Source organism: Aphidius gifuensis, linkage group LG3 (assembly GCF_014905175.1).
Source record: "Aphidius gifuensis isolate YNYX2018 linkage group LG3, ASM1490517v1, whole genome shotgun sequence".
NCBI lineage: Eukaryota > Metazoa > Arthropoda > Insecta > Hymenoptera > Braconidae > Aphidius > Aphidius gifuensis.
In genome coordinates, this window is record NC_057790.1 from 1,928,366 (window position 1) to 1,954,609 (window position 26,244).

Below are 26,244 nucleotides of genomic sequence, written 5' to 3' on the forward strand. Positions count from 1 at the left end.
TATCCTGTTTATGTGCATGTTTATGTAGCCATGTTCATTGTTCACAGCTGATTAAATTAAATTAAATTGATGAAACGTGGTTAAAAACATTATTTATTAAAAAAATTTAGTTAAACAATAAAGTTTGACAATTGAAAATGTCAGATTTTGCTAAATCACAGCTTTTAAAATATGGCTGGTCTGAAGGTAAGAATATAAAAACTTGAATAAATAATTCCACATGTTTATTATTAATTATTTTTAATTGATAAATAAAATATATATTTTCTTTGATTAATAGGTAAAGGATTGGGTAAAAATGAAAATGGCATTACTGAAGCATTAAAGCCAAAATTAAAATTTGATACAAGTGGTGTTGGACATACTGATAGTGAGTATAAATGGTGGGAATTTGTTTATAACAAAGCAACTGATAATGTAAATATTAATTGTGATGAAGGAGAAGTAAAAATGAGTATCAAAGATAAAAATGCTGTTGAAATTGCAACAAGTAAATCTGAATTAAATATGAAACGTTTAAAAAATGATACAAATATTAATTTACATTTTGGTAATTTTATCAAGACATCAACACTTCAAGATGGTAAAAATACAGAAGAAGAAAATACAAATAGACCAATGTTAAATGGTGATGATGATAATGATGATGATGAATTTCCAAAGCCACTTGATGATGAAGCATTATTAAAAGCTTGTGGTGGTAGAACAGCTCACAAAGGTGCTAGACATGGTCTGACATTAACTGGTAAATTAGCTAGAATACAACGACAAGAAGAAGAACTTCTTGCTAAAATGTCAAATCCTACAAGTGCTACAAGTCAACCAGAACCATCAACGTCATATGACTGGACAACTGTTGAACGAAAGAAAAATAAAAAATCTAAAAAAGATAATGTTAAAATGAACATTGATAATGATGTTGAAGGAGAAGAAACAAGTATACAAGTTACTCCATCAGCATCATCGTCATCATCATCACCATCATTGACATCAATACCAAATGATTTATCATCTCTACAAAATACAACTGAATTTAAATCTAAAAAAACTAAACTCAAAGATAAACGTAAGCTTGAAAATTTAGTACAACAAATGGAAAAATCACTTGATTTATCAACTGTCACAATTGTTGGAGCTGAAAAAATTAAAAAAAAGAAAAAATCAAAACATACAGATAAAGTAAATTTAGTAGATGATGAAATAACAAAGAAAAAAAAGAAAAAAAAATCTAAAAAACATGATAATGATGATGAAACTAGTGATATTACAAATAAAAAAAATAAAAAAAAAGATATTATTGATGCTGATACTCTAAATCATAAAATAAATAAAAAAAAATTAAATAAATTAAATAAAAAAGCTAATAAAAAATTAGATAAAATATCAGAATCATTAGTCCAATTGACATTGGAAAATCAAGTTGTCAATGATGTCAGTAATATAATTAAAAAAAAAAAAAAAAAATCAAAATATGAAACAAAAATTATTTTGTAAATTTCATTGTGATGTAAAATAAAAATCAAAAAAGAAAAAAAAATTTATAATTCAATTTGTAAATTGTTGTTGTTTTTTTTTTACATTTTTTTTTTATTTTCGTAAAAAATTTTAACAATTATTTAAATAATGAATAAATTTTTACTCTTTAAAATTCACAAATGTCTTATAAATATTAATTGTTTATTCAGGCAAAATTAACATGTGCCTTTGGATGGAAGCTCAAGCTATTTAAATTAAATTACAATTTTAAATCATCAATTTAACAATCAACAAAAAAAATATTCAATTAATTTATGACAAGCACCTTACTGAACAAATAGTCCAATATCTTAAAAAATTCATCTCACTATTTTTATAAACTAATAAAAATTACGTAATAAAATAATAATCGTGGAATTTTTTTTTACAAACTAATTAAGTAACTCGGTAAAAAAAAAAAAAAAAAAAAAATCATTTGAACGTCCTAGACCTAATTGACATATTTTTTTTAATCACTTAAAATCTAATGGGTTTAAAAATTACTGTATAAAATAAAAAATATTTTTCTAATAATTTTGTTTTAATAGCTACTAATCACATTTAAAAAATAGTATGTTATTTTTTCGAAACGAAAAAAAATATGAATTTATAATTCGTGCATTTAAAAAAAAAAAAAACTGAAAGTTCTAATTGCATTTTTTATATAAGTAAAACTTTCATTTGTAGAAAATTATTTCGTTATTGATTTAAAAAAAAAAAACCTTTCTTATCAAATTAATGAATTGAGTGTAATTATTTTTACGTATAAAAAATTTATCTAGGCACAACGATTGGTGATAGTGCGTCTATTGCTCATATAATAGCCAATATTTCTACGCTGTCGATTTAATACTTGTTTTTTTTTATCATCTAATTTTGGACATGATATTTTAGTGTCTCTTATTTTATTCCATATTGCATACATCATTGATGAATTGACACGATGATTTGTAATTGTATTTCTAAGTACACAAGTATCAAATTTACGTTGTACATAACTAAAACCAGGATGATTTATTGGACGTATGTTTGATTTTTTAGCACAAAGACCAGTAATATATACATCCTCAAGATGTAGTAGTGGTGTTGATAATGCACTTTTATATAATTTATCAGCAACATCCAGACTCATGACATATCCGGTGCCTGATAAATAATTTGGATATGTTTTTTCAGAAAACATGTATTTTGGTGTGTACCTTAAATTAAATTAAAAAAACATTAATAATTATTTACAATTAACAATAATTAATAAATATCAATTACCATTTATTTTTTGGATCTGATATTGGATGTGCATTGCATATCAATGATCCCAATAAAACACCATTATTACTTGTTCTTGATGACAATGATAATAATAAATTATCAACATTAATATACATGTCATCATCTGTTTTCATTAGATATGTTGCATGTGAACAATATTTTGTGACCCATTTTAACATCATAACTGATTTAAGTGTTAAATTATTATATGTATCATGAAATGTTGCTTGTATGATATCACCATATTCATCATTTTCATCAACAACTGCATTCTGTGTGAATTAAATTTATTATTATTTTTTTTATATGCAAATTTATTTATCTTATCTTATCAATGTGCTTACTTACATTTAATGTGTCATTGTCATTTTGTCCAAGTAAAAATGCAATTTTAACAGTTAAATTAAATTTATTAAGATATTCATCACTTCCCCATGTATTTCTAATTGCATTACGTGAATTATGATTACCAATTGCTGAACATATTATTATAACAAGATATGGTGATGATGCACAAAGTTCATCTGGACTAAGTATTGTTGTATTATTATTTGATGAAATATATGAATGTAAATTTCTTGATGTGTTGAATGACCAGCCTTCTAATTGTTCTAAATAGATAAATAAATATTAAGATAAATAAATATTATTATTGTTATAAATAAAAGAGACAAGTGTTAGTGGAAAAAAATTAAATAATTACCTTGTTAAAATTTAAAATATATTAAGCAATTGTTAAGCTATAAAATTACGACAAAAAGTAACCAGGATATCATTAGAAATTGTGTTACTTAATCAGTGTTGAAAATCATGGTTAATTTTTGGAGCTTGGAAACAGTAAGAAGACCCTGTGGCCTAGTTGTCAAGGCAGTTGTCTATAGAAATAATTCAGCACAATTATTTTTGATTCTTGACAAGGACACTTCTTAATATTTCCAAGTTTGTCAAAGCGAGTTATAACAATTAGTAATGCTTGTATATATTTCAAAACTTTAATTCTATTTAAAGAAAAAAACAATGTAATGAATTAGTTGTTGCAGCTTGTTGAAATTAAACATACCAAATGATTCAACATAACGTGTGATTCCAGATGATCCAATAGATGCTGTATCACCTAATTCAATTGGTTCACGAGCTGAATGATATGCTGGTACATATAATAAACCAAGACCAGCTAGGACAATACAACATAGTGCCAATCTTTTGACAAATGATAAACGACCTCGTACATTATTATTACCACTTATATTAACAGCACGTGGTAATTCCATTGGAAATAAACGTACTCTGTCCATCTTAATTAAACAAAAAAATTAATATTATATTACATCAATTAACCACAATAATTTAACAAATAAAAAATAAATTATTTCGTTATGAAACAAGTGAATATTGTGTCACTACATTCAAGTTTTATATTTATAAATTTAATCGTGATATATATTCTTATTTTTTAAAATACTGTATAATAATTTATTCAAAAAAAAAAAAAGGAAGTGGTCAAAGATAAAAATTTTAAATTTTACATTAAAAATATTATCATTTTTTTACAACACAATATGTTGTGATAAAAAAAATATAACAATTTCTTTTATGTATTTTTTCATAAAATTTTAAATTTCGAAAAAAATTAAAACTTACTTTTATGGCGTGTATATTTCACGTTTATTTGAAGGTACTCCATTTACCTCTGTAATTATTATATATAATTTTTTTTTATATAATATCATTTAAAAAAAAAATATATAAAACACTTAAAAAATTATTTCGAAAAACACGTAGAAATACAGAAATGATAGTAACGAGTTTGGTGGTTATATGATATTTCGATTGGCATAACTAGTTTTATTATTTTTAAGGATATTTTATATATATGATTTTTTTTTTACTTGTATTTTTTGTTGGTCAAAGAGATGATACGATTTGAGATAATTGTGGAAATGGCAGGATGCTTTTGTAATGCTTTGCCCTCGACTACACGACATCGAGTGCACATCGAGTCCAGCCGAGTCTATGTACTCTCTTCACTTCTCCTCTCACCGTAACCCACTCATCAGACTTACTTTTTTTTTATATCATATTTTTTTTTTTGCCAATACTTAGTATCACAATGATGGTAATGGTTGTAGTGGTGATGGTGGTGGTGGTGGTTATTTATAATCTCCTCTCTTTTCACCCAAGTACCTTCATTTGCCTTTTTTTAATTTTTTTGTTTCTCAACCCTTTTTTTATTTCGGAGCATTTCGGAGCTTACCTTGATGTTTTTTTTTTTTTTTATTTTTAAAAAACCACAAAAGGTGTATCAACTGTTGGCAGTACAGTTGCTACACTTTAGTTTTTTTTTTTTTTTTTTTCACATCTATTTGTCAATAAACAATGTTACGCAAGGTCAGAAAATATATGTTTACAAATAAACACACCTGTCTTAAATTGAAAAATGTTCATTTGAAAAAATAAAAAAAAAACAATTTATCAGTAAATTATTATTAAGAAAAAATAATAACATAAATTGCTTTTTTTTTTTTTTTTGCAAACAATTTTATATTGTCTTTGATAAGGTGATTTGTTTTTTTTTTTCTTTTTTTATTATCGAGAATTTTTCCTTTTTCACAATCAAGTAATCAAATATCTGCATATTTTGCAATATTATTATTTTTTATTTCTAAGAATAATAGCTTTAAATTGTTTAAATGTTTGATTGACATTTAAATCAATTTAAATTTTAAAGAGAAAATGAATTATTATTATTTTTTTTTTTATTTGTAATTATGGTATTTATTGTAATTATATTTTTATTTAAATTTGTATCTTGTATTTGTGATAGTAATTATTATTTTACCAGTAATTTTAATAATCAACAGTCAACATTGTAATTAAATTGTAATTAATGTTTGATTTGTCGCTTCTTTTTTATCTATAAAAGTTTAATTTTTAAGATATTTTTTTCATCTCAAGATCTTATTTATCTTGACAGTTGACACATATACTATTTGTTTTTTTTTTTTTCTATTTACATATGGACCTATTGACTATTGAGAAAAACATTTAAAAATTATAATAATCATTCTTTAATATTCAATAAACTAATTGTTTTAATTATTAATAAAAAAATTGTTATTGTAAATACAAAAGTGTTTGTTGAGCTTTATAACAGTGTTAGTGAATATTTTTTATTTTTTTTTTGTTCAACATTGATAACGTCATTCCATAAATTTAATAAAAAAATAATAATGTGATTAAAATAGTGATTTAAAAAATAGCATTATTAAAATTTTAATAAACACACAAGTATACGTGATTATATTGTTTTAAAGTTGTAAATAAAAATTAAGTGAAATAATAAAATTAAATTCACTGACAAACATAACCTAAAAATAATATCATATCAAATAAAAAAAAAATGATAAAAGCAATTTTGGTATTTAATAATCATGGAAAGCCTAGATTATCAAAATTTTATCATTATTTTGTAAGTATACTATCAATTTAAATTAATAAATATCTATTTTTATTAATAGAAATATAAAAAAATGAAAAATATATTGATTTATTTGTTTGTTTTTTACAGAATGAGGATATGCAACAACAAATAATTAAAGAAACATTTCAACTAGTGTCAAAAAGAGATGATAATGTTTGTAATTTTTTGGAAGGTGGTAGTTTAATTGGTGGTTCTGATTATAAATTAATATATCGTCATTATGCAACACTTTATTTTGTATTTTGTGTTGATAGTTCAGAATCAGAATTAGGAATTCTTGATTTAATACAAGTATTTGTTGAAACACTTGATAAATGTTTTGAAAATGTATGTGAACTTGATTTAATATTTCATGTTGATAAAGTACATTATATACTTAATGAATTAGTCATGGGTGGTATGGTTTTGGAAACAAATATGACTGAAATATTATCAAGAATTGATGATCAAAGTAAACTTGAAAAACAAGAGGTAACAAAATTAATTTATTAAATATTATTTTCTCTCTTTTCTTTTTCATAACTAAAACAATTTTATCTTGTTGCATTTAATAAAATACATATTATATATTTGAAAAAAACAAATTGACACAGTTTACTAGATAAATTAGATTATTTTTTTGCCAATTGAAATTAGACAATAATAAATTTCTAGGGGAGATACCAGTCAAGACAAATATGTGCTTCTAGAACTGTTGTACTTCTGGGTCCACTGTAATCATAATTAAAAAAATTGATGGAAAAAAAATTTAATAATTGGCTGGAGTGCAATAATAATAATACTAATTTGTTATTTTTTTCTAAATTTAATAACTACTAATTGCTAATTAGATTTTTGATTTAAAAAAAAAAAAAGTTTAATATATTTTCTATGATTTTTAATGGATTGCTCTCTAAACTGTGCCTTATAAAATGTATTATAAATACATGATATTAATAAATAAATAAAAAATTGTTGTTTTTTAATGTAATTTATTTCCTTCTATAATTATTTCATGTTTTTTTTTAGGCGGGTATAACAGCAGCACCAGCAAGAGCAGTATCAGCTATGAAAAGTATGAATCTTCCTCAACAAATTAAGGACATGAAATTACCAGATTTTCCACAAGCTATTAAAGATTTAAAATTTTGACCATTTATTATTGTAAATGATAAAACATTACTGAAATTATTATATATATAAAAAAAAATTATCAACGATTTATTGTATAATCAAGTTATTTTATAATTTAATTATAAAATAAAACCTCATTTGCCAATTAAACAGTCAACTTAGACTAAATAAAAAAAAAAAAATATTAAAAAAAAAAAAAAAACGAAAGTAAATTATAATTAAATTAACAACAAAAAATGAATATATATTTTTCATTTAAATAAATAATCAAGCTTTTTTTTATTTCGAAAAACAGTCTTCTAAAATAAAAGCATTTTTTTTTTATTAAAAAATAAAAATAATTTATAAGTTTTCAAGTATTGATTATTTAAAAATTAAAAATTTTTAACTATATTATTTTATAAAAAAAAAACGTTGCATTATTATTGTTAAAAATATAATAAATAAATAAAAAAAAAAAACACAAAACATTGTAAATGTCAAATTACTATTAATCGAAACAAAAAAAAATATATATTTTTCTGTCAAATGATGCATAAATGTATTCGCTATTAATTTGCAAATTAAAAAAGAAAAAAAGAAAACAAATGTAAAAATCATTTATAAAATTTTTTTAATTTTCTAAAAAGCACTGTAATGCATGATAAATAATTCAAGTTGATTACATGCTGTTGCACTTGAAGGACAAATTTTTGTTCAATCGATGGTTTATCAAAATAAATCATCTTATAATACCTGTTCATTTTAAAAAAAAAGTTATATTTTTATTATTACAGTGGTAAAAGGATGCGATAAAATAAATTGATCGATCATTTATCGTCATGGTAACTTTTGTATTGAGCTGAAAAATAAAGAAAAAATAATCAAGCAAGTCATGATGGTATGAAACAACAGTTGTATAGTCTCATTTGATCAAGAGAAGGAAGTACATCCCATTCTTGAAGAGAAGATAATATACTATTTATTTTTTTTCATTTACTCAACGGTTGAACGCAACGATGACTACATCCGGCGTTAAAATAATTAAAAAAAAATGGGAATTATTTAGTGCAACTGATTATACATCTTTGATGTGGCCGAATTTCGAATTACTTCGTATATGGGGATTATTCCCATACAAAATTGATAATAATAGTAATTTAATATTAGCATCAAAACCAGGATTTATTTATTCATCAATTGTATCAAGTTTACATGTTGTATTACTTGGAATTATTTTGTATCTAATTGACATATCAAAAGTACTTGAATACGACAGTGTACCTGGTACATTACAAGGCAATTGTTACTTGCTTCTTGGCTGGTCAATCGAAATTGTATCATACTTACAAACATCAAGAAGATTAAAATTTCTTCAACAATTAGATAACGTTGCGACAACTATTCCTAGCATTGAATTTAAAAAGCTATCAAAATACATACATTTTAAAGATTTATTTGGTTTTTTATTTTTAATAATACAATCAGCAAATGCATACTCAAAATCATTAGCATTATTTGGCAGTAAATTATTTTCTGTTTATACAATAATTGTTATATTTTTAATGGACACATTGTATATTAATTGTGTACTTGTTATTGGTTCATCATTTAAAACAATTAATAATAAATTATTAATATTAAAATCAACAATTGAAAATGATGAACCACATTTATTACGTCGTATTTATCATGAAAAAAAAAATCCATTTATATTAATGAAAATACGTGATATTAAATATCAACATAATGATGTTTGTGAAGTTATTAATAAATTAAATCAAACATTTAGTTTACAATTAATAGCAACAGTTACATTAACATTTGCTGAAATAACATTTTCATTATATTTTTATATATTACAATTACTTGATATGAAAGGTATTAATTTAGAAAAACAAATATGGTTTTCATATTTTTCAACAGGTGTTACTTATCATGCTGTTAAATTAGCAGCAATTATATTATCATGTGAAATTGCTAAAGATCAATCTGCTAAAACTGGTGTTATTGTTCATGAATTGTTGATTGATACTGTTGACAAACAAGTCAAAGATGAGGTACATTTAAATATATTATTATTTTTCATTTTAATACATAGATATATGTTATTTTTTAATTTTTATATTTAGCTTCAACTATTTTCTCTTCAAATACTTCATCGTGACAACACTTTCACAGCCAGAGGACTTTCAATTGACGCACCTCTCATGACTTCGGTATACTCAATATAATATATATTCAAATTTATATTATAAATTAATTTTCTATATATTTTATTTCAATTACAGATTGTCGGTGGTATTACTCAGTATCTTTTAATTCTTGTTCAATTTCTAATATCATCGAAATCATGTGGAACAATATTTGATCGCTCACCAGCCACTTGATTGCTTACAATTATAAATTTTTTTAAACTAATTTTTATATTGTTTTATAATTAAATTATAATTACTTTTATGGTATCTAATTTTTTTATTTTTATTCAAGTTGTATAATTAGATTAGCTATTATAATGATATGAGCAAATAAATTAAACTATAATTGGATAGGTTTTAAATAAAAAAATTTTTGCTATTAGTAAAAAATTATAATTTAATTGACAATTAACCGTATAAAATTTATAACAAATTAAATAGTACAATTAATGCTTGTTGTTGTTATATTTAAGGATAAAATTAAAGCTATATTATCATATTTTTTCTTCAACAATGAAAATGTTAACAATTAAAAACGTTGAATCTATTTTAAATAATAAAAAATACGGCATTCCAATCAAACAACCGTAATAATAATAATAAAAAAAGACAATTTGCCTCAGTCATACACTGTAATAAAGATTGTTTATTTCAGTTGGTGAGTTAGTGAATGTATATATATGTGTTGATGATTTTTAGTGTTGGTTTGTTGTTTGAGTTTACGATCATTCAGTCGAGTGCCGACAACTGTCGTGCGCACATCTTGTATCTTCAAATTTATATTCAAAAAAATTATATTACTCAATAATTATATTTATTTCATCTTAGTTTATAAAATAACTGTGTTAATTTTTATATTTATTTCAGTTATTAATAGTTTAATAATATTAAAAAACAACATAGACAAATATTAAATCGGAACGAAAAAAAATAAAATATATTTTGTTGTTATTTTTCTTGTTTAATTTTTGTAATTAACATAAATTATTGTTTTTTTTTTATTTCAAAATTATCATTGTGTATGTGTTTATTATTGTGGTATTAATATTTTTTTGCTAAACAAATATGTAACTTAAAAAACAAACAAAGTGAAAGCTGCGTCATAACACAGCGTCATATATTTGTTGTTTACAGTGTTTTTTTTCATGGATAATAATAATTAGATTATGTAAAAAAATATAAATATTATTTAATACAAATTAATATACTTATTTAAATAATTAAATATATATAATTATTTATTTTTGAGTAATATAAACAATGTTTGTTTGATAAAATTCATATAAAATTTGAGTAAAATTGGTTTCTTTTTTTTCTTTTTGTGGTAGTAGTATGAAGTGTCAAAAAAAAAAAACAAGTGTCATTCGGACAGGTTGAAAACATGCTGTGTGAAAAATCGTGTTTAAAAATTTATTAAAATGACAAATCTATTGTTAATTTTACAGCTAAAAAAAATATAACAACACCAGTTGATTCTCTCGGGTAAAAAAAATTCCAGGTAAAAAATTTTCTTTTTTTCTTTTCATGTTTTCTGCATATTTTAAACTTTTCAAATGATTGATTTTCATTTTCCTGTTTCATCTTTTCAAAGTAATCATTATTATTACTATTATAACAATAATTACTCGACCTTAAAATTATTATTATTTCTTATTTTGTTATTGCAATAATTAATGTTATTATTTTCATGGTCCATTCGAGGTTAATATATTTATTCAATTATTGTGTTAATTAATATTAAATATTATTAAACAAACAAGTGACAATTACTATCAACTATCATTTAATTACTAGCTATTATTTTCATTTATTATTATTGATATTATTGCAATGTTTTAGAGGTAAATGTCATGGTTAAGATGAGACCTTGATCATTTTTTTATGCACATTCATTTTTAATTCAAAATGATTTCATTTTTTTTAAATTTAAAAAATAAATTTACATCATTCCTCTTTGTTCTCAGCTACTTATTGTTGTGGTTTTTTTTTTTTTTTATTTATATAAATTTATATAGCTAAAAATTGATTATTTATTGTTATTGATTTTAAAAATTATTTTTTATTATTTACGTGACTTTGCAATATCAGTTGGATCCACCTCTCTTGTGTATATTATTATTGGCTTTTATCGTTATTTTGATAATCGACAATAAATATACATATAAATATTAATAAATAATAAATAAAATAATAAAATACATGGACAATTTTTAGGAGGGGATATATATTATTATTTAAAAATGCATCGAGGATGACTTTAATTTATTCAACCTTAATTTGCATTGATGATAAAATAATCAGTTAATAAATTCAATAAATTAAATGAATTAAATAAATTAAGCATAATATATTTGAAAAAAAAAAATGTAAAATATGATTTAATTAATATTGTTTAAAGAATTCTTTTTTTATTTTTTTTAAATTATTAATCTTTAATGTTGTTATTTAATAATGAATATAATTTGCAAATGTACTTGTAGCTTTGTTTAAACATGTGGGAGATTGATAACATTGATATTATTTTTTATTTTTTTATTTGGCAGAATCATTTATTGACCTTCTTGATAAATGAGTTTTTATTTTTTTTATTTTTGCTTTCTTTGTTTTTTTTAAATTATTTTTTGTTATATATTTTATTTTTTTAAAACATTGATGTTTATCTTTGTCATCATCATCATCATCATCATCGACATCAGTAAACACTTGTTTTTCAAAAAAAATTTTTTTATTTATTAACAGTAACCTTGTAAACTGTCAATAACAGGATGCATTTTAGAAATCCTGAGTTATTTAATGATACTATTATATTTTTTAAATCCATTTAAAAAAATTTTTTTTTTTTTATTCTAAAGAAAGTAAGATGAATGAAATTATCATGACGATGATGACAATAATAATGACGTCATTTATCTACACATCTTTTGACCTTTAAATAACTGCAAAAAAAAAAATTTTTTTTAAACTTGTTTTTGATGAATCTGACAGTGAAGAAAAAAAATGAAAAAATAAAAAAATTGCAGAGTATAAATAATAAAATATATAATGTAAATATGTTAGATAACTAATCCATGGCAATGACCTTATTTTGATGATAACAGATAGCACAAATAAAAAGATATAAATTTCAATCTTCTACATTTATACGTTAAATATATTATTATTGCGTTTAAAATTAAGAAAAATAAAAACACGTGTGTTATTGAAAATATATTTGCTATTGATAAATTAACTATTATTTCTTTTTTTTTTTGTTCTTGTAAATTAATGCTGACTGCTGAGGTATGTTAACAGGTTCTATGAATTATAAGTATTTCTATTACGACAACACTTTGCTAGAATAAAAAATTATTGATATTAAAAAATAAAACAATAGTGTTGAGTGTTGACAATTTTATTATTCATTGTTTTTTAAAATTCATATACGTAAATAAAAATTATTTTCACGTTTGTATTAATTTACATTCACTGAATAAAAAATATATTTCCAATGATATTTTTTTGAACTTTAAAACAATAAAATTATAAAGAAAAATAAGGAAAACAATTTTTTTTTCGTTTTTTCGTCTCGACCAATATTACTATGAATTATTTCAAATTATATGATTTTTAAAAATTTTATTTTTATGAATTTTAATAAATAATATATTGCTTAATTTTTCTATGCAAAAATTATTATTTTATGTGCATTAATTTTAAAACTATCTATAAATTTAAATTTATTATTTGAATTAATTTAATGAGGTATTGTCAATTTTTTTGTTTTTTAAAAAATTAGTTACATAAATTAAATTTACATATTTATTTTATTTGTCTGGCTGTTTTTTTATTTTTATTAATCTTTTTTACATTATTATAATGAAAGTTTAAATAATAAAAACATGTTTTTTTAAGTTTGTTTATCATTGAGCCGGTAGTTTAAAAAAATATACTAAATAAATAAAATAAAAACAAATGATACAGGTGATTTTTTAAGTATACTTAAAAATTTAAATAACCTGTATTAAATAAATATTTTAAATTATTGAAAAAAAAAGACTTTAAATCTGTTTAAAATTTGTATTCAATTGATTTATATATTTTATTGAAAATATGTGTATTATTTTGCTCATCACAAACACAATAATTATATAATAATAAAAAAAATAATTTTATAATAATTAATAAACTAAAATAAAAATAAAAACGATATTTTTTCTAATACATAGAAATAAATTGAATTCAATTTACATAATTTTTTGTATAAATTTATATTTTATTTTTAAAATTCATTTGGAAAAAAAAATTTTAAATCATCATGAAGAATGTTGCTGTCCGTTATCAATATTTTTTTTTGCGTATCTTTCCCTCGGGACTAATCGTCTCGATAAATTCCAATAAATTATTTATGAATGAAGAAATAGCAAAGCAAAAAAAAAATAGCAAAATTATTTGACAACTGAAAAAAAGAACAGGTTTATTATTTTATTATAATATTAATTTTTATTATTTAATTGTTATAGATTTATTTACGTTTAATTTAAATATCAATAAATTAAATTTTATATCAATAATAATACTAATTGACATTTGTGGATGGATAATAATCCACTTATCATCTTATCAGTCTCTGTTTATTTTTTATTTTTTCAAATCGAATTACTACGCATTAATATTAATACGCAAAGAAATTCATGTTGTGTATATATTGCTCATTTGACATTCGGGCAAAAGTCCATGCAGTTTTATCAAGTGCATTCAATAATAATAAAAAAATAAAAATTAAAAATAACAATTTATAAATATATATATCAAGTAGTATATTTAAAATTAAATTATTTTAATTTTTTTAAATCATTTACAGTTGTAATATTTAACCCAGATATTTTATAACAATCCAAAATTAATGTTAACATTTAAATAATTCAAATGATTTTTTAATATATATTTTAAAATTATTCAACTATTTTTTATCTTACCTGCTGCTTTGTTATTATTTTTTTTATACTCATTTTTTTTCTCTCGTAATTTTTAAATGGAAATAATTTAACGGTTAATAAATAGTATAATTATTAATGAAGCTTGTCTTGTGTTAGAATTGATGATGACTATTTAACATTGATCCTTGAAAAAAAAAAAAAATTCTAATAACAAAAAAAAATTGATTAACAGTGGTTTTTTTAAAAAATAAAATAATGCATTGTTTTATCTTGTCAATTAATTTTCTAAAAAATGAAATTTTATTAGAAAAAATTAGCGAGATACTTGATATATTTTTAATATTTAAAAAAAAAAAAAATTATATAATTTTCTTTGACTTGCAAATGTTGAAGAATACCATAACTGTGTTGGATAGATGGATGGATCCTGAAACTTTGAGGTCGTTGGCATTTAAACCCACACATACACGCATCAAAGATATCTTATTTTGTATTTTTATTTATTTTTTTTCTCTCTTTATATATATAGATATATAATTTTTTTGTTTCGTTTTACACGGTCTTGGTGGAGGCTCTTCTTCACTTCGCTAGTTTTCATGTACAATGATGCTTCAAATTGAATTTAACCAACATCTATATAATTATATATCTTGTCAAACATGTTCCCCCTTTTTTTTTTGTCTATTATTTTCTTGGACTAATAATATTAATCTAAAAAAATAGACAAATTAACTCGACATAATAATAATAATTTAAATATCTATTTTTATTATCTAAGTGTCATGCAATTTAGCCAATTGTTTTTAAATTTTATTCATTGTCAATTAAAATGGAAGAAAAAAAAATATATCTCAATTTGGATAGAAGCTATTTAAAATTAACTTATGTTGTTTTTTTTTTAGTTTTTTAATCATTGATTTTATGGATAATTATATGGTAAAAAAAAATCATCAAATAGAAATTAAAAATATATAAATTTATCGTAATTTTGTTAAATTAATTTGACTATTTTCATTGTGATTATTTAAAATGCAAAAGTAGCAAATAATTAATGCTGAAAATTATATAGATTAATTATTTTTGTGTATGAAAATTTAAAATTTTTCATAAATATATTTATTTTAATATACAGACGTTGAATTTTTACAGTCAAACTATTCGTATCTTTCACACCCATCTCTTGTCGAAATATTTATGTCACAAACTTAAAAAAGATAAAAAAATAATTTACTAGAAAATAATGTTAAAATAGTTTTCTAAGAATCAAAAAATAATTACAACTTGTATATTTTAACAATAAAATTATATTTATTCATCAATTTAAAGTATTGCTAAAAATAAATTTAAAAATTTATATTTTTTTTTTTAGAGCAGGTATTTATAGCTACTAGATGTTTGTGAATTTTTTTTTTTTTTTTTTGCACAATAGTTCTAGATAAATAATTTATTTAAAAAATAAAAAAAAATTATATGTATATGTAAAATAGTGGCTATACAATTTGGGAGAGACATTGTTGATCATATCTTGTTTTTTTTTTCATCAAATAGAAATTCAAAAGTTATATACAATTTTAAATTTCTATTTAAAATTACAACAATTTTTTTTTCGACTTTCAAAATATCAAGCTTTGATAAATTATCAATAAATAATTCATAAACAAACAATCACAATAATTAACAATAAATATTTATATAAATAAATTTTCAGTGAAAATAAAATTGAACAAAATAAAATATTTTTTAACAATTCACATGACATTCATTAAATAAAATTAATTGAATATTTAAATTTAAACACTTGGCAATTTATTATTGTCATAAATACAATTATTAATAATAATTATTTTAAAAATTATTAAAATAAAAATAACAAGTGAAAGTTGTGTTGGAGTTGGACTATGTAGTGTCATAAATAATACATATGCCCAAGACCCTAACGACAAAAATAAATATCATAAAATCACCCAAGTATAATTTTAAAAATAAAACATTAATAATAATTTATTTCTGTAAAATAATATGCAACTGTAGGTCAACGGTTGCAATATGTCATGTGTGTCGGTCAATGTAAAAGGCTATCAATCAGGCCATTTAAATTGTTTTTTAAATTCAAAAAAAAAATTAAATTAAACGAGATTATGCAAGGTGACTCATTTACAAAGGATAATAAATATTTTTCAAATATTTAATTTTAAATTAATGGTTATAATTATTATCAAATTATTAATAATTTTTAATTTTTAATTTATTTATAAAAAATATATGTAAAAATGAAAATTATAAAAAAAAAATTGATTTGATGATATTTTTATTATATTTTTAAATAATTTACATAATTTTTTGTTATTATTTTTTTTTGTAATATTATTTTACACAAGCTTTATAATAATAATATATATATTTTTTGATAACTGTTATTGTTATTAATTATTTTACAGGATAATTAATGTGCTAAAAATTATATGACGATTTGTAGTTAAAAATATAATAATATTATCATTAAATTTTAAAATGCACAATGTCATTGTAATTAGTTGTTTGTTCAGATTTTATATATTGACGTCAATTGGTTTACAAACGTGCAATGTTATATCGTTATCGTATAAAATTTCTTGATATTCATAACACGTGATGCAAACTACATATCCTGTTTTATGAAAAACAAATATTATGTTTATAAATATTATCATTATAAATAATATACAGTTTAAAAAATTTTAAATATACAATAATATAAATTTTTTAATTTAATTTATTTATTGTTTATTTTAATTGTGTTTATTTCTATTTTTTAAATTGAAAATGGAATTTATCCTCAAGTTGAAATTTTCACACGACAAGTTTTCATATAACAATGCCTGGAACGAGAATAATAATATTTTTTTTCATTTTATTTATGAAAAATAATAAACAAAAGTAAATCCAGTTACAAACCATATAAAATTTATATAACGGCATTAAAATATATAATTTTTTTATGACTATTTTTTAAATTTTATTCTAGTACATTCATTTTTTTTTTTACTAATTTTTTTTAGATAATTTGTCTTGTCAACAAAAAAATATACTAATTAAAATAAAAATTACAAATAAAAAACAATTTATATTTTTTTGTTTTCGTTAAAGCATCTTTAATATATTAATTTTTTTATTTTTACAAGTGTATTATCAACAGATTGATATTGAAAAATAAAAAAAAATATATATTTTCCTAAAGCCTTGATATTATAAGCAGATAATTATCGAGACTTGAATCAATTATCAACACTTCTCAACAACAATGTCACTTGTAAATGATTAAAACATGTATAATAAATTAGTTTTAAAAAAAAAAAGTGCATAATGACCTTATCCAAGTGCATACAATCATGAAAATTTTCATATGATTATAATACTATCGACGTGAGTTGAAATAAAAAATGATATTGCCAATTTAGTAAATAATATTATTATCAATTTGAAGGAATATTTAAATTTAAAAAATTATTATCTTTATGTATATATGATTATGTTTTGTATATTATGCGTAATATAGTGCGTGCTTATAATTCTTATTCAAGTATTAAAAATATATAAATAAAAAAGACAAAAATAACTTGGGGATATTATGTGGCGCCCAATGCTTGGTAAACAAAAACGAGCACAGACACGATATACACCTGTCGAAATATTTCTAATGTCCCCTTTAGATGTTATATTTTTTTATTTATATATTCTTTTATCAATTCACTTTTCTTTTTAATCGTCTGATGTAATAAAATTCATATCAGTATCAACTTTCATAAGATGAAAGTAAAAATAAAAAAAAAAATAAATAATTTTAAAATTAAAACAAAGATATTCTAAATTAACATAGAGATATTTAAAATTTAATATTATAATGTTTTTATGATTTAATTAATTCAAATTATATTACAATTTATAAATAACAAGTTGATTTTTTTATTGTTGATTTTTAAATATGAAAGAATTTGATTTATTCAAGTTTTTCGTTTAAATAATTTAGGCAGTTTACATTGATGTACTTTGATTTTTTTTATTTTTATATATTATTTTGTTGATTTGAATATTTAATTATAAAAAAAAAAAATATTTTTATATTGACATTGCAAGGTGGAATGACAAGCCTTGATACTTGATTCATTTTTAATACTCCAATTAAATAATTATCATTTTTTTTTTTTTTTTTTCTTTCGTTTGAAATAATATCTTGACAATCTTTTTATTTTTTTTCAAAGTATTACTATTATTATAATTGCATTTTAACGGAAATAATAAATTTTATGATAGACATGATAATTTATTTGTATAAACAATAAATAAAAATAATGATATTATTGAAAAAAAAATTTATTTTTATAGCAGTACTTTGAATTATTATTATGTGAATTTGTAGACTATTTTAAAAATTATTTGACCTTCAAAGTACAGATAATACCGTTAGATAAACTCATTTATAATAAACTTTTTTTTTGATCATTTTTTTAGTTTATTATGTTAAAAAATATTGTTCCTTTTTTTATTTGAAGCTATTTTTTTTTCTGTCGTGTACAACTTGTAGAAAAAAAAACAAAAAAAAAAATGATCGTTATCATTGGTAGGCGTCAATTTATGTCTGCCTTTTTTTATTTTTTTGTATTTTATAACTCGTGAGATTTTCAATTGCCAAATTATTCGTATTCTATTTTTAATATTATTTTTTTTCTCCTGAATGTTTTTAAATTTTTCGTATATTATACAAATATATTTTGAGGGAATTTATAATGATAATTAATTTTACTTATGTATTCAAAATTATTTTCAAATAATAATAATAATAATACAGTATTTGAGATAAGGAAAAGTAAATAAATTGAACTAGGTATACTAAGATTGTAATTTTTATCTGGGTCAAAATGTGAGTACAAATATGAGTACGTACAAAAAAAAAAAAAAACGTACTTTTTAAAATTATCTTCTTCCAAAATATTCTAGATATTTGTTTTTTTTTTTTTTAAATTAAAGTATATAACTCGAAGAGTTTATAGAAATATAAAAAAATAAAAAATGACTAGAATATTTTATTTATAGAATGATTATTGTTGAGATAATTTTCAACTCTCCATGAGCATCATCACAAATCAGCACACCCATTAGCAAAAAAAAAAAGAAAAAAAAAAAAAATTAAAAATAACATAAAATGAATATTTGTGTGTGTATTTAAATTTTTGAGCTTCAAGTAAAATGTGTTGATGACTAGTTCTTTAAAAAAAAATCTGGTTTTAAATATTTAGAAAGTATATTGAATAAATTTTTCATTTTGCTATTTTTTTTATTCATCAAAATAAATATAATCTGATTAATTTAAAAGCAATCATCATTGATATTTACTAAACAAAACGGACAACTTATCTGGCTGTTTCATGTTCTACTGTAATTTCATGATTACATGATTTCGATTATCATTGTCATTATTATTTTTTATCTATTTTTTTTAGTAATTAATTGCGTCATCGATATATAATAATTTAAAGAAACCAATCAATAAAAAAAGCCTGAAATTTAATTTTTTAAGATGATGAAAAAGTACTTAAACATTTATATTTTCAGATTGACATCAAGATGTGGAAGTACAGGGCAACCATTGGCCTTCTCATTATTCTATCAATTTTCCAATCAACAAATTCAAATCGTTGTCTAACTATGCTCGACGGTACGTATCATTTCTATACAATAAATAATTAAAAAATTCCTCCAACCACATGTCCACATCTTACAACAATATATCGTCATTATTAAAATAAACTTTTATTATTTATTTTCATGATAAACAACAGAGACCGGCCCAAAGAGATCAATATACTACAACAATCAAATTCTGGATATTCTATTAGAGCTAAATGAGCGACCAACTCAACGTATTGTTACAAAAATAACAAAAATATATTTAACAGAAGTACTTGGATATACAAATATTAAATTTATAAATTATAAAGATGACTTTAATATAGACTCTTCATTACGTAGACTATCAGACATATATACAATACAAAAAAATAAACAAAAAATACCATATTCAATGATAAACATGGAAGTATGGGTACCACCACAATTTAACAAAATATCTGAGCTAAATAATTATGATATTAAAAGCTGTGGTTCATTGGTATCATCACCAGGTAGATTTGGCTGGTTTATACCAAAAATATTAAGTGATTCTAATGATAATTCATATGTGTTTAATAATCACGAAAAAGCATCAAAATTTGATATTAATAATACAACATTTGATCGTATTAAAAATTTAACAATTAATAAAATTACAAATGATTTCTTTTGTCAATCATCAAAGTGCAATAATGGAATTTACATACCAAAACAATGTGAATTAAAAACATGTGGATTATTATTAGCATCAAATTATGAAGCAACACATAATGTCATTAAACAAATTGATGATAATGAGCTGTATGTTAAAGTTGCATGGTTTGGAAAAAATATTGGAAAAGTTATTAAAATACTTATGCCAGAATATGAAAAATATAATAATGATAATGAAAAAAAAAAATCATTTGTTATTTTACACTGGACACCAAGTGATATTATTACAAATGAAAATGAATTTATACAAATTAAATTTTCACAATGTCAAAATGATATTAAATATGATAATTATAATTGTTTATATGATAAAAATAAATTATCTAAAATAGTATGGTCAAAGCTTGAAACAATTGGAACACATTTAATAAATGTTATTAAAAATATAAATTTTAATTCAAGTATTTATGATGTTTTAAAAATTGATAATGTAAATAATAATAGTGAAGATGATATTGCATGTAATTGGATGATAAATAATTTGAATTATACAATTAATAATTGGACGCCAAGTGATGTTAATAAAGAAAAAATATATGTTGGTGGTATATTTCCAATGACAAGTAAATTATTTAGTGATAATACAATAGTCATTGGTGCTAGAATGGCCAAAGAAAAAATAAATTCAAATTCAACATTGCTAATGAATTATAATATTGAGCTTGTTGCTAGAGATGGACATTGTAAATCAGATACAGTTATGAAATCATTTATTGATTATATTATATATAATTCATATGATAAATTTATTGGTTTACTTGGTCCTGGTTGTTCTGATACAATTGAACCACTTGTTGGTGTATCAAAATATTACAACACAGCAATTATTAGTTATGGTGCTGAAGGATCTAGTTTTCATGATCGTAAACGTTATCCATATTTTTTTCGTACAATACCAGAAAATAAACAATATGGTCATGTTTATGTTAAATTATTTCAAAAATTCAAGTGGCAAAGAGTTGCTGCCCTGTCGGAAGATGGACAAATATACAGTGAGCATATATCATACATGCAAGATATATTTCGTAATAATGGTATACATTTTATTGCAACAACTAAATATTCGAAAAATAGTGAAAATTTTAATATAACAATGGTGAGAAATATATTTTAATTATTTATATTGCAAATTATTATTTATTAATAATGAAATTATATTTATTACATTATTTTTTCAACAGTATCTTGAAGATTTAAAGACAAATAGAGCTAGAATAATACTTGCTGATATTAATAATGAAGTTATTGTACGTCAAATAATGTGTGAAGCTTATCATCTTGAAATGACAATGTATCAGGTAAGGTTTAGACTTAAATTTATTCTTATTAATGTACTAAATGCATTTTATTTTTGTTATTGAAAAAGGGATACGTATGGTTTTTACCATTGTGGATACAAAAAGATTGGTATTCTGATGATGAAAATTATGATTTTAGTCGTAATACATCATGCACAATAGCTCAAATGAATGAAGCAGTTAATGGACATTTTTCAGTATCACATGAATTTTTTGCATCTGATAATACAATAATGCAAGAAGGAAAAACAGTACGTCAATGGCGTGATGAGTATGAACACCAAGTTAAACAAAGCAGTAATAATATTGGTAAACCATCAAATTATGCTGGTTATGCATATGATGCAATGTGGACATATGCATATGCAGTTGATCGTTTAATCAAAGAAAATAATGGTTATATATCTGATTATCATACTGAGCCAATTGTCAAACAGCTAACAAGTATCATTGCTGAAACTGATTTTCAAGGAGTAAGTAGTAATCAAGTGCAATTTAAATCATTGAACTTAGATAATTAATTAATAATAAATTTTATTACAGGTATCAGGACGTATAAAATTTTACGGTGGTGCATCAAGATTTTCTGATTCAATAATTGTACAACGTATTAATGGTAAAATAAATAATATTGGTAATTTTTATCCAAATATATCTGAAATAACAAGTGATGTTATTGATGGTAAACTTGTATTAAATGAATCAGCAATAATATGGTTATCAAATGTAATACCAAATGATGGTTCAGTAGCACCAATTGTATGTGTATTACCTGGTCTATCATCATTGTTAAATGTATCATGTGAAAGTGCAATAATAATAGCATGTATTATATTATTTATAATAATAACAAGTGGTGGAATAATATTATTTATAATGTTTAAACGTAAATATGATAAAGAAGTACGTATGAAAGAAAAAGCAATGGTCACAATGGACATGGTTATGCGTAGACCAGTACTTGATAAAAAATGGGAAATACCAAGATCATGTACATCAATTAATCGTATTATTGGTGAAGGTGAATTTGGTAGAGTTTATGGTGGTCTTGTTGATTTAACTGATGGTACTGGTTGTAGAGATGCTGCAATTAAAGTATTAAAAGAAGGCTCATCATCATCAAGTCAAATGGATTTTTTTAGTGAACTTGAATATATGAAATTATTTAATCATAAAAATATTGTTAAATTACTTGGTGTATTAACTGTATCATCACCAGAATATATTATACTTGAATTTATGCTTTATGGTGATTTAAAAAATTATTTATTATCACGTAGAGGTTTAGTTTATGATGATAATTATAATAATGATGATAAAAATGAAGTATCACCAATGAGTTTAACTGGTTTTGCACTTGATATTGCTCGGGCATTAAGTTATTTAGCTGAATTAAAATTTATACATCGTGATATTGCTGCTAGAAATTGTTTAATAAGTTCAAAACGTGTTGCTAAATTAGCTGATTTTGGACTAGCAAGACCAATGTATGACAGTGATTATTATAAAATATTAAAAACACGTTCATTACCAGTAAGATGGATGTCACCGGAATCATTAAAAACTGGTAATTCAACACCAGCATCAGACATATGGGCATATGGTATATTACTATGGGAAATAATAACATTTGGTAATTTTCCATATAGCAAAATAAGAACAGAGGATGTTGTTAAATATGTTACAAATGGTAATACACTTGATGTGCCAAAAAATGCAAAACCAGAATTAAAAAATTTAATTAAATCATGTTGGTCATATAATGCCAAAGATAGAAAACGTGCACCTTATATTGTTGATATATTAGCACGTAATCCAAATATTGTTACACCATGTATTGATTCAGTAACAACAAATATACCATTAGTTAATACAAATACACTAGATTTTCCATTACCAGAAAAAGATTTTTCAATGAATTTACAATGGGGTGCTGTGCCATTATGTAGTACAGCATCACAAGCACCATCAACAGCATCAACGTCATCTGTTGCATCAACAACATTAACACAATTACAATCATATGCTGCATTTAATTCTCGAGATATACATAATAATTCAGCAATACTTGATATGAATTACAGTGATAATTATAATAGTGATATTTATGAATTACAAAATAATGAATTACATGAAAGTGCTAAACCATTATTAAATAATTTAACAAACAATGTACTAAAAATACAACAATGTGTTAATGGGACAATACGTAATAACATTCCCAGTTATGTTAATTGTCAAGATAATAATAATATTAATAATAATTTATTTGTTAAAAATAATGATATTAATAATACTACGTGAAAATTTTTTTTTCTTTTTTTTCTTTTTTGTTATTGAATCTCAGGATTATATGAAATTTTTTATTTATTTGCAAAGCAAGAAACAAGTTCAAAATATATTTATTAAATTTATTAACTATGTATATATTGTTGGTTTAAGTGTTGAGTATTTAAACAAGTTCAAAGTTATAATATAATAGAATTACGCTATGTTGAAGACACACTCGAATATGTATATGTAAATATTTTCTTTTAAAATACAATGCAAGACTTTTTTTTTTTCTAAGATTATTTATTTGTTTATAAAATATATATATGAAATTATTTTAGCAGTTGAGTGCAATAGTTGTTATGTGGATTGATGATAATTTAACGTTAAAATTATAAAGTTGAAAAGTGTCGATGGAAAGAATATAATAAATGAATTTATAAATTATATTAATATATTTTTAATTTAATGAGAGAGAGAAAAAGAGATTTGAGATTGTATAACTGAAATTTTATTTATTGAGTAATATTTTGAACAATTATATTAATTTTTTCAAAGCAAATTGTTTAATTTTATTTAGTAATATAGTTTAAGAAAATATTAAACGAAATCATTATTGGCTCCGCTACGAGAAAATTCACGGAAAATACGGGGACATTTACGGGTTTCTCACAGCGTATTCTCCGTAAGTTTTCTCGTAATTTGTATACAAATGTCTCCGTAAATTCCTCCGTATACAGTTTTACCCAATATTAAAATATCAAATTTTTCCGAAAAATAATTTAGTCAATTAAATATTTGGGCACATAATTCATGTCTAGTCAATGTCGTTGAAATAAATCGTTAATTTATATTTTTCATCAATACGTAAATCAATAGTAAATTAATTTTTTAAATTTTATAAATGAAATTCTTGTACATGTACATAATAATAATTTTAGAGGAGTCATATCTAATGGAAACAATTATGTTATTTTCAGATTTATTTCTTTCAATAATAGTGAAAAGCCTAATAGAAGCTGCTTTTAGCTTACAGGCCAATATAAAACAGGTCTATAGTAAATTACGTCGACTTAGGTCTTCAAAATATTTAAATTATTAAATAATAATAATATTTAAATAATTTCAATATTCTGAAGATCCAAGTCGACGTAAGATCTTTTATCGAAATAAAAGTGCTTTCACAATTTCTCTCTTACCGATTGCCAACACTATTCATCATCAATGAGTAATAACATTATCAATTACAACTTCAACTGATAAAAAAAATTATCTTTCATTAAAAATAATAACAATAATGAAATTAATTATTTAAATTAAATACCAACAGTTGTATTCCCAATAAAAAAATTTTACAATAATTTTAATAAACACAAATTTCAAGCTTGCATAATACAATTTTATTACCTATATAAAAAAAAAAAAAAATTAACAGAATTACAGTCACGAAAAACATAAAAAATACATCAACAATTTTAATTTTACAATTTGCAAATTAAAATGATTAAAATAAAAAATAAATTAAATGATAATGATTGTAAAATATAGTTGGTAGTACAATTGTTAAATTAATAATTGGCATATGACATATTGGATATAAAATTGAGTTAATTAGTTGACTAAATAAATGCCTGATCATGCTGATCAATCGACAAATGATCTTAATCTCAAACAATAAAATCTGAAGCGTCAGCCATGACTCAATTGATTAATTGTTAATTTCCTCACGATTGCACAATAACTTTAATTAACAATTGCACAATTTTCATATATCTCAATTGTCACGTTTACGTGATACACACCATGTTACCCTTCATTATTTTTTATATGTACTCCTTTTTTTT

The 26,244-nt window shown here is 21.9% G+C and overlaps 5 protein-coding genes across 7 annotated transcripts; 4 read left to right on the forward strand and 1 right to left on the reverse strand.

The window, feature by feature from the left end:
- On the forward strand, positions 1-7,601 carry LOC122853521 (G patch domain-containing protein 4-like; the record flags this gene model as incomplete). The annotated part of the gene is given in 5 exon segments (XM_044154021.1): positions 1-186; positions 281-1,431; positions 6,353-6,662; positions 7,274-7,277; positions 7,532-7,601. Coding segments are annotated over 5 exon segments (1,584 nt in total), but the record flags the coding sequence as incomplete, so codon positions are not given.
- On the reverse strand, positions 1,545-4,854 carry LOC122851376 (beta-1,3-galactosyltransferase 1-like). Of its 2 annotated transcripts, XM_044150555.1 has the most exons (6): positions 4,674-4,854; positions 4,426-4,474; positions 3,845-4,079; positions 3,133-3,395; positions 2,782-3,056; positions 1,545-2,714 (listed from the first exon to the last, which is right to left on the reverse strand). In XM_044150555.1, exons 3-6 carry the CDS (start codon positions 4,077-4,079, stop codon positions 2,294-2,296), a joined length of 1,194 nt encoding a protein of 397 aa, XP_044006490.1. In that variant the 5' UTR covers positions 4,426-4,474; positions 4,674-4,854; the 3' UTR covers positions 1,545-2,293. The 2 variants fall into 2 exon arrangements, with proteins under 2 accessions (XP_044006490.1, XP_044006489.1); XM_044150554.1 differs by having other exon boundaries at positions 4,426-4,854.
- LOC122851377 (AP-3 complex subunit sigma-1) lies at positions 5,774-8,484 on the forward strand. Of its 2 annotated transcripts, none has more exons than XM_044150556.1 (3): positions 5,774-6,253; positions 6,353-6,736; positions 7,274-8,484. In XM_044150556.1, exons 1-3 carry the CDS (start codon positions 6,185-6,187, stop codon positions 7,394-7,396), a joined length of 576 nt encoding a protein of 191 aa, XP_044006491.1. In that variant the 5' UTR covers positions 5,774-6,184; the 3' UTR covers positions 7,397-8,484. The 2 variants fall into 2 exon arrangements, with proteins under 2 accessions (XP_044006491.1, XP_044006492.1); XM_044150557.1 differs by lacking the exon at positions 7,274-8,484 and adding an exon at positions 6,920-7,052 and having other exon boundaries at positions 5,789-6,253.
- LOC122851375 lies at positions 7,739-10,303 on the forward strand. Its single transcript, XM_044150553.1, has 3 exons — positions 7,739-9,417; positions 9,490-9,576; positions 9,649-10,303. The coding sequence occupies exons 1-3, from the start codon at positions 8,377-8,379 to the stop codon at positions 9,745-9,747; spliced, it is 1,227 nt and encodes a 408-aa protein (XP_044006488.1). The 5' UTR covers positions 7,739-8,376; the 3' UTR covers positions 9,748-10,303.
- LOC122851373 lies at positions 10,284-26,244 on the forward strand. Its single transcript, XM_044150552.1, has 6 exons — positions 10,284-11,053; positions 20,061-20,163; positions 20,288-21,927; positions 22,013-22,129; positions 22,198-22,602; positions 22,673-26,244. The coding sequence occupies exons 2-6, from the start codon at positions 20,073-20,075 to the stop codon at positions 24,431-24,433; spliced, it is 4,014 nt and encodes a 1,337-aa protein (XP_044006487.1). The 5' UTR covers positions 10,284-11,053; positions 20,061-20,072; the 3' UTR covers positions 24,434-26,244.

Excerpts from the sequence above, each read along its gene's own strand:
- LOC122851373 (XM_044150552.1), top strand. The coding sequence starts at position 20,073 with ATGTGGAAGTACAGGGCAACCATTGGCCTTCTCATTATTCTATCAATT. Across the intron at positions 21,928-22,012 it reads AAAATTTTAATATAACAATG|TATCTTGAAGATTTAAAGAC; the intron begins GTGAGAAATATA and ends TTTTTTCAACAG. Across the intron at positions 22,130-22,197 it reads TTGAAATGACAATGTATCAG|GGATACGTATGGTTTTTACC; the intron begins GTAAGGTTTAGA and ends TTATTGAAAAAG.
- LOC122851375 (XM_044150553.1), top strand. The coding sequence starts at position 8,377 with ATGACTACATCCGGCGTTAAAATAATTAAAAAAAAATGGGAATTATTT. Across the intron at positions 9,418-9,489 it reads ACAAACAAGTCAAAGATGAG|CTTCAACTATTTTCTCTTCA; the intron begins GTACATTTAAAT and ends TTTTATATTTAG. Across the intron at positions 9,577-9,648 it reads ACGCACCTCTCATGACTTCG|ATTGTCGGTGGTATTACTCA; the intron begins GTATACTCAATA and ends TTTCAATTACAG.
- LOC122851377 (XM_044150556.1), top strand. The coding sequence starts at position 6,185 with ATGATAAAAGCAATTTTGGTATTTAATAATCATGGAAAGCCTAGATTA. Across the intron at positions 6,254-6,352 it reads CAAAATTTTATCATTATTTT|AATGAGGATATGCAACAACA; the intron begins GTAAGTATACTA and ends TGTTTTTTACAG. Across the intron at positions 6,737-7,273 it reads GTAAACTTGAAAAACAAGAG|GCGGGTATAACAGCAGCACC; the intron begins GTAACAAAATTA and ends GTTTTTTTTTAG.
- LOC122851376 (XM_044150555.1), bottom strand. The coding sequence starts at position 4,079 with ATGGACAGAGTACGTTTATTTCCAATGGAATTACCACGTGCTGTTAAT. Across the intron at positions 3,396-3,844 it reads ACGTTATGTTGAATCATTTG|AACAATTAGAAGGCTGGTCA; the intron begins GTATGTTTAATT and ends TTATCTATTTAG. Across the intron at positions 3,057-3,132 it reads ATGACAATGACACATTAAAT|AATGCAGTTGTTGATGAAAA; the intron begins GTAAGTAAGCAC and ends TAATTCACACAG.